At 34.4% G+C, this 9,142-nt stretch overlaps 1 protein-coding gene across 1 annotated transcript; it reads right to left on the reverse strand.

Moving 5' to 3' along the window:
• Nucleotides 1-871: 871 nt before the first annotated feature.
• Nucleotides 872-2,534, reverse strand: LOC130217265 (transcription factor HES-5-like). Its single transcript, XM_056449339.1, has 2 exons — nt 2,438-2,534; nt 872-2,342 (listed from the first exon to the last, which is right to left on the reverse strand). The coding sequence occupies exons 1-2, from the start codon at nt 2,492-2,494 to the stop codon at nt 1,941-1,943; spliced, it is 459 nt and encodes a 152-aa protein (XP_056305314.1). The 5' UTR covers nt 2,495-2,534; the 3' UTR covers nt 872-1,940.
• Nucleotides 2,535-9,142: the final 6,608 nt, after the last annotated feature.

The following is a 9,142-nucleotide window of genomic DNA, read 5'->3' on the forward strand; positions in this document are numbered from 1 at the left end:
CATGCACAATAATTTCTCACGTGGTTAAAATGGAATTAATGAAATGGACACTAGAACTGAATAGATACTAAATATGATCATGAATATGTAATAAGTGAGGTTTATTAATAAACTAATTTCGAGAGGATCACGTGCTTATGATTTATCACAGCCGGTCTCGTATTAAGCTAATCAGTATCATCCAATCATATGAGCCATAAGCTACTATAAATAACCACTGTTTTCAGTCCACTTTATCTTCGTTTGGAAGAAACCCACCTTCCTCCCCATTCTCCTCTTTCACCTTAGATCGGGCAGCACGGAGGCCCAGTGGTTAGCACTGTTAGCCCCACAGCAAGAACACTGCCAGCCCTGGTCCTGCCAGGTCGGTAGGTGTTTCTGTGAGGAGTTTGTATGTTCTCCCCGTGTCCGCGTGGGTTTTCCCCAGGTTCTCCGGTTTCCTCCCACCATCCAAAAAATATACATCATGCATAACAATGAAACATTTGTTTAGCCCCCCCTTTTTTTTTTTTTCTGCTCATGTGTTCCCTTAGCTACTGCAGACGGGGAATTCTGAGATCCACCGAGCTCAGGCTCCCCTCTCGCTCTGCAAACGGGAGGAAGCCCCGGGCTCGAGGATCCCTTGAGCTCGGGGTTCTCTCCCGGGACAGCATGCCAAACAAGCTATTGATGAATCATCAGCTAAGTGTGAACTCTTGAATGCATATGTGTTTAAATTTTAAATGTGCAGATATGATGCGATATGTTTTGTGTATTTGAAGGAATTCAGTCACAACAACAGATTATAGGCAGAAAATATGTTAATTTATTTTCATGTTGTACTTCAATATGAAGTAATGAACAGAAAACACCTTTAGGTGTAAGACCATGACTGAACATAAAAGATACATTTTTAAATCACTAACAGTGACACATTGAGCTGCCCTTTACAGGGGAAAAGTCTCCTTCATGTAAACACATGTAAACATTAAAAACAATCATTTGTGCTTCAACACACATTAATATCTTTCAAATGAAGAAATATTTCTCCAACAATAAGAGAAAATCAGATGTATTTCAAACAATACAAATAAAAATAAAGCACTTTCAGTAAAAGAAAGCGGTGTGGTCATCCTTTACATGCAGAGCAAGAATCCTTCACAGAAGGTAAGAAAATAAATGCATCTTTACAGGGGAAAAGTCTCCTTCATGTAAACAATAAAAACATTAAGTTGTGCTTCAACACACAAGTAAAATCTTTCAAATGAAGAAATATTTCTCTAACAATAAGAGAAGATGAAATGATTTCAAACAATAGAAATAATTAGTAAAGCACTTTCAGTAAATGAAAGCAGTGTGCTCATCCTTTAGTTGCGGAGCAAGAAACCTTCAATGAAGGTCAGAAAATGACTTTACATATAAAAGTGAAATTCTTTCTCTAACAGTGACACACTGATCTGCCCTTTACAGGGGAAAAGTCTCCTTCATGTAAACATTAGAAACAATCATTTGTGCTTCAACACTAAATGAAATCTTTCTGATGAAGAAATATTTCTTCTATAATAAGAAAAGATAAGATGCATTTCTAATAGCAGAAATATAAATCAAGTGTTTTCAGTGCACTAAAGCAGTGTGGTCATCGTTTAGATGAAGAGAAAATAAACCCAATATGGGTGAAATCCTCAAATGTCTGAATCAGACTTTAAAGTTTCTACTGAATGTTAATGTTCACAAATGCACTGTAATAATCATTTTACACAGCAAATGATCGTGTGCATTGTGATCAAATATGACTGCTCACACAGTTTCACTAAACTCTCTTTCTCTGAAAGCAGATTAAATGTCCTGCAGAAGCTGCAGAGGTGGAAATCAATTCCTACGTTCTGAACTTCAGTCCATGCCAATCTCAGACTGGCATCACGACTCGTGTCTGCTCAATGGTACGGTGGGCCCTCTGGGCTCTACCAGGGTCTCCAGATGTGACTGCGGGCTGGAGTGTGTTGTTTGGCGCTGCTGTTTGCGTGCGTTTCGGTGGTCTGAGGATTGTCCACATGTGTGTGCTGGTCTGCAGGAGTCTGCATGTGCAGGAAGAGCTTTATCAGTGTTGTGTGGCTCTGCGTCTGCACTGGGCACCGAGACAGAAAGCTGACGGCCTCCTGCACACATCTGGAGCGTCCGTCACCAGCCGCACTGCTTTTCTGAGAGCGTCTCAAGAACTCAAGCGTCATCTCCAGGATATCAGCTTTCTCCTGTCTGGAGTCGGGCTGCTGCTTGACGAACTCTTGAGCCAGAAGAGTCTTGAGCTTCTCGATGCTGCTGTTGATTCGCTCTCGGCGGATCTTCTCCACCATGGGCTTTCTCAGCTGAGGAAACATTAAGGACAGGCGTTTAGAAACACTCGTCCAGCATTTCTGGAATCTGACATTGAGAGCTGAGCTGTGAAATGATCAATATTTACCTTGTTTGTCAGTAGAGTTTCTCTGCTGCTGATTGATCCAGTGATTGTAGGAGCCATTGCTGTGTGTCTTGTGTTCAGTTCTCCTTCAGGATCAGATCTGAGCTGTGCTCAACTCTCAGTCCTCTCTCCTCTATTTATACTCACAAATCTCCATATCAATGTGTGAGTCTGGAGTTTGCTGGAGGTTCTCACAGTCTGCAGCCAATCGGAGCGTTTGGAGAGACACATGGCGGCTGAAGCCCTTTTTGCTCCAACACAAAGAGCTCATCTCTGGGGAGCAGGTGGAGGGGTGTTTAAGAAGGATGAAAACTGATTCAGCTGGTGGCCTGTGAATGTGGGAAATTTGTGACCTCGTAAAGTGATCTAAGTGACTGCAAGTCTCAGCTTAGTTCTTTAAAGCAAGGTTTATTGTGTTCTTCACACAGCGCACCAACATTTTTCTGTTGTCTCTTGAGAGTTAGACATGAGCCTTTACAGTATGTTTTGCAAATTATTCAAATAAAAACAAGCGTGCCTTACTCTGCATATACTATATATATTAAAGATTACTACAATATTTTCATAATACAAAATACATTGCAATGATATGTACTTTTTTACATTAAATTTTAATGTATCAATGTTATTAAAGTTTTAAGAATGTTATTGAGTTTTAAGAAACTTGCAGTTTGTTTGAATTTTTTTAATTTACCAGCAATTTGTTAGTGAAATTTACAATAAATACAACTGTTGATATATATAATATAATATAATATAATATAATATAATATAATATAATATAATATAATATAATATAATAATATAATATTATATTATATTATATATTATTATATTATATTATATTATATTATATTATACTATATTATATTATATTATATTATATTATATTATATTATATTATATTATATTATATTATACTATATTATATTATATTATATTATACTATATTATATTATATTATATTATATTATATTATATATATATATTATACTATATTATATTATATTATATTATATTATATTATATTATATTATATTATATTATATTATATTATATTATATTATATTATATTATATTATATTATATTATATTACTAATCTTAGTCTCACTAGAGAAAAGATATGTGTTCGCTGTAAAAAACAACTGTAATTTAATAATTAAAGATATGTTTCATGTCAGTCTCTTGATGACGTCTGATCAGCACATTTGTGTCTTGGCACACTCTTTCTCTCTCTCTTTGCTCCTCCGGCAGCTGCTGTTTACAGTCTCAGCACTGAGATCCTGGGAGCGTCGCTGCAGCACGGCTTCCCACACTTATTCATTAACAACGCTCATCCGCCTCATAATAGAAGCGTGGCCCATTACACAAAGTCACACTGTGACCCAACGCCAGGCTCGCCATCTGGAGGCATCATTCAATTACCTCCAGCCCAAGTGTGCACTGCAGAGGCCATATCAGATTACACACGTTCTGTATTCACTTCCCTTTTTGTGAGATAATATGTAATGTATAAAATATTTTTCATTAGCTTGTGCTATCAATAAAATGTGGAAATGTGCCTTTTCTTATTATATGCATCAAGTTTAATGAAATTGTTTATCATATTAATAAGTATGTGTGTTAAACTGTAAATCTAATTATTACTTATTAATAATAAAAAAATTTTAAAGTATAAAAATGGATATCAAATTGATTTTAAGAACTTTTATGCTTAGTTTTACTTGATTTAACACTATATATGCTATATTTATACATTTTTAAATTACATTTTATTATGTATTTAAGGTTGATTAAATAATACAGTTGATTTTAAAAGGGTTTAATATGCATTAAAGAAATATATAATAGGAAAAGTTTAGGTGAAAATTATTTGTTTAGAAACAAGTTTAAATAGTTTCAAGAGCTAAATGAGAGAAATATTTCATCATCGTTAATTATCGCTACAAGTATATTAAATTAATAATAATAAATCAATGAATATAATTAAAATATTCTGACAGATGTTGTAATTGTATTAAATAAAAATGTGTACCAAAAATGCATACAAATATAGGAATAAATAAATAATTAAAATAAACAAAGCTAATATAATATTTTGCATATTTAATACATATTTATCTTTTTGTGATTAAATTAAATAAATTAACAAATTAGGATATTGAATGATTAATATTTAGAAATGAATGAATAGGTATTAATAAAGCTAAATGTTTGAACTTTCCCTCCAACTTTCACCGGTATACTTGGACAGATGTTTAAGTGCACATTCCCACCACATATTATTGTTGACAACCTGAATGAGGTCAATGCTGATGCACATGCTCAATGCTGCTCTTTCAGCGACGTCTCATTCCTTGACGAACAGACAAAATAAAAGTTCCTTTCCACCTGCTCAGTTGGTTCTCAGGCCCTGCATGGCCATTATTTATTTAAACAATCCACTCTTGCAGCATTGTCATACTGCAGCTTCCCGATTGGTTAAAAGTGTGAGAACTTACATCTCATTAAATTCAGCCGGTCTGCGTATAAATTCAACCCAAGTATGAGAAAAAAATCAATGCATTTCACTGAGCACTGAAGAACAACAATCCTTCGCTATGAGAGATCTGCAGAAAACGTAAGTGAACACTCATGACATTAAGTTACACCTGCCGTTTTTTTTAGTTTCAAAATTTTTTTTATTCTAATGTGAGGAGGGAAATCCAAAAATACACTTTTAAGTGTTTCTTTTCTTTCTTTTTTAAAAAATTGAAGTTTTTTTTCTATTGCGCTGAGCTAAAAATCTCAATTTAATCTGTTCTTTCATACACCAGACTTTAAGTTTCATTCATAACTGCATTCTGAAGGTTTTACATGGGAATATAATTCGCCTGACTCGATACAGTTCATTCTATACAGAACTTTCTAAATTATGAATTGAATAAAAGAGATTCCGCAAATCCTCTCTGTAAAAAACCTTTAAATCTAATATGTCCAAAAAAAAAACTATAATTTTGAACCTGAAACACAATGTATGCAAATTCGTGCATAATTCATTAGGTAACGCCTCATTTGCATATTTAAACAAAATTTTAGACAATTTCTAATAGAAAAAAAATTCATTTTTTATTTAATCAAGCTAATCTTGCCATAGGAATGTATTAGCAACCCTATTTTGTCGTCTAAACTTTATTTTTTAGTTATCTAAACTTCTGAACTGAATGTTTGTAATTCAAGCCTGCTCTTGTGTCTCAGGTGTAAAATAGTGAGCCTGGAGAGGAAATGCTCAGATGGTGTAGAGCAGATTCTGGGTGTTTTGGAGCAGCGGCTGCACAATGGCGTCTCTCCCACTGAGCTTTGGGACAAAACCATCTCGTTCTTCACCCCAAAGAAGACCTTGATCTTCCACAATGGATACTCTAAGTACTCGAGGGAGACGCTTCGATTATTCCCAGACTCTGCAGAAGACGTGTCTCCTCTTTGCATTCAGCAGTGACACAAATGCATGCTGTGGATGCCATGGGAGTTCTCTGGTCAAGTCTTGGTCTTCAGAAGTGCTGTACTGAACTTGGTTTGTCTGCTGGACATGGAGGCATGATTTTTTCTGTCTCACTTGCGTTTTTTAAAAAATACAGCAGCATATTAATGCAGAGAAGTCTTTTATAAAGACATGATGTGCATCAAAACAAATGTTGTCCTGAGGGGATTTTTGTATTAGTCCAGAAATGGATTTATGATAGGATTTGTTGTAGTCAACAATTGTGCGTAATTGCTTTTGATGCAATATACAGAGGAAAAATTATATTATGAGTTCATGCTAAATGATAAACCTGACACTAAAGTTATATAACTCATAAGAAAGGAATATGTTTATCTGCTGTTTTATGCAATGGATTGTGTTAGTCTGAATGCTTAAATGCATTTGCTAATGATTTAATCAGATGTTTGTTAACAAAATAAAATTCTTTCTTAAAATTTGAGTATTAAATGCTTGTATTTAACTTTTTCCTGACCTAAAATATCGTGTTAGTTAATTGATATTTTAAAAGATCATATTTATTGCCAAAATTGTTTTATTTTGGTTATTTAAATGAACTCTTTAAAAAAAACGTTATTAGGCCCATACAATTTTTTTTTTCAGACATACACAGAAAACTGATCACATTTTATTTTTATATTCCCATTCTGTTGATTATAAGTAGGCCCAACTTAACTCGACTGGTTAAGTAGCCTTAAAAGTAGTATAAGTTGTACTTAATGTTTGTTTAGTCAGTAATAGAATGACTGCTGAATGGCATAAAATGAAGTGTAACTTTAAGCTTTCTGTAATTCTCTAGTTATTCTAAAGCAGATTGTCTAACCAGACCAGGGGTGCCCAAACTTTTTCAAATGAAAGGTCAAAAACCAAACTTGATTGAGGCTAGTGAGCCGAAGGTAAATATTTGCCATGGGTAATTTCCTAATTTGTTTAATAATGTGGTCACATTTTATTTTGATGGTCTGTTTGTTGAATTTAAGTTGCATTGCATCTACTTGACAACTAATTCTCATTAGATTACAGGTAGATTGTTATGTTGGGGTTAGGGTTTACATGTTGCAAAGTTTCTTATAGTCAGTTAAATGTCTGTTGAATGAGCAGAATCAACAGATATTAAGTAGACAGTCTACTAATACTCAAATGGACCATCAAAATAAAGTGTAACCAAAAATTTTTAACAGTGACTAACAAATAATGTCTTATTTGAACTAATAAAGTATTTTTTTTACATTTTATAATTAACCTATTACAATAAAAACAAAACTCGCATTTATAACAGAATTACACAAGTGTTTGCCTTTATTTCCTCATCGATATCTTCTGCATAGCCCTCTATCTGTCAAGTGACAGTATTTACATTTTTAAATAAAATAAAATTCATTTACAACAATTAATTGAAACATTTCATTTAAGTTTGCTCTAAATAAAATAAATAAAAAGCAATTAAACAAACAAAAAAAGGTTATGTCAAATTAAAAAAATTACCATCTCTGTGTTAAAAGCATTCGCCCCAACCCTCTCCATCATTCTCATTCTCCTCTCAGAAGGGACGGTGGGCCAAATCAAAGGTTACTATGGGCCAACTTTGGGCATGTCTGGATCAGACCTTGCATAAACCAGACACTGTTCTGTACCGCCATCTCATGGTCTCCAAAAGTCACTACAACGGCATTTATTGTTTTCAGCACTGTTACAGAGCATTTCATATATTACAGGACAGTTCCTCTTAGAATGACGCAAGTGACTCTGCTTGCTTTCGCTGTTTTTAAAATAAGCAGAATTCTCATGTTTGCTAGGCAGCAAATCTCAGCAGATCACTGTTCCTTAGATATGAACCCAAATTGGTATACCTCAGCGGTGTGTTATGCTCTTACATAAAAAAAGAAGAAAAAAAAAAAACCGGGGGCGGTTGATTTATTGCCTTCTGCTGAGGGGCTGCGTCTCTGTGTGTGCATGTGTGTGTGCATCATGTGTGCTGTTCCACTGAACCCCAAAACCTTCACATTGCAACTGTCATCTAGCAGTCACTCTCTGGGCTTCTGGCCTGGTTTCTTTATATGATCAGACCTGTGGGACGTGTACTGGGAATGAAACCCTCCCAGTTTAATCACACTTACAAGAATGAACAGAACAGCAGTGTGTAGTTCAGAAATATCTTTCAGCGCATGGCTGCACAGAGACATTATTTGCACATGTCTTGGTATGTCACAATAAACCTGGGTGGAAAATAAAACATTTTCTGAGGGAGAGATCATGATTTTATACATATGAAAGATCAGATATGTGGACTAGGCTGTGCTCTGAATGTTATAGGATATGTTGTGGGACCAATTTGTTGAAGAAAATGATAAAGCAGCAGTATAAACTGAAGTGACTTTAGAAGGAAAACAGAAATGAAAATATACTCACCATTTACTCTCACTTAAGTGGTTCTAAACGTTTGTGTGTGTGTGTGTGTGTGTGTGTGTGTGTGTGTGTGTGTGTGTGTGTGTGTGTGTGTGTGTGCGTGCGTGCGTGCGTGCGTGCGTGTGTGTGTTTTGTATTCTATTGAACACAAAAGAATATATTTTAAAGAAAGTTGAAAACCTGTAACCACCGACTTCCATTGTAGGATATATATATATATATATATATGGAAATCAATGGTTACATATAGTGTCCATATATATTTCCAGCCTTTTTCAAAATGTCTTCTTTTATATTCAACAGAAGAAAGAAACTCAAACAGGTTTGGAATAAGTGAAGTGTGATTAAAAGATGACATAATTTTCAGTTTTGGGTGTACTGTCCCTTTAAGATATAAGGACTTTAAGGTAACAGCAAACTGAACCATTTGTTTGTATTTTTTAAAACTATTTGTGTTTTATTATTATCCTAATGCTATGTCGAAGGTGTCTTGAGTAAAAAAGCACTTCAAATTTAACAAAGCACCGCCAATAGATCTGAATCAGAAGTCATGTAACATGTTTAAACAGTAGACACATAACAAACAGAAATTAGTATCCATAACCGACACACACAACTGTCCATGTTACACACTTTAATTAATTTCTGAAGTAATTACAATTGATGCTCAAATATAGAGCTACAGTATGGGGGAAAAAATAAGACCATTTGAAAATTCTCAGTTTCTCTGCATTTTCAGGATTTGGGTTTAAGTCAAATGTTAATATAAATTACCATTTCT

Source organism: Danio aesculapii, chromosome 23, assembly GCF_903798145.1.
Source record: "Danio aesculapii chromosome 23, fDanAes4.1, whole genome shotgun sequence".
Lineage (NCBI taxonomy): Eukaryota > Metazoa > Chordata > Actinopteri > Cypriniformes > Danionidae > Danio > Danio aesculapii.

Coding starts and splice junctions, on each gene's coding strand:
- LOC130217265 (XM_056449339.1), bottom strand. CDS start 2,494: ATGGCTCCTACAATCACTGGATCAATCAGCAGCAGAGAAACTCTACTG. Junction 2,343..2,437: donor AAACTCTACTGACAAACAAG/GTAAATATTGAT, acceptor ATGTTTCCTCAG/CTGAGAAAGCCCATGGTGGA.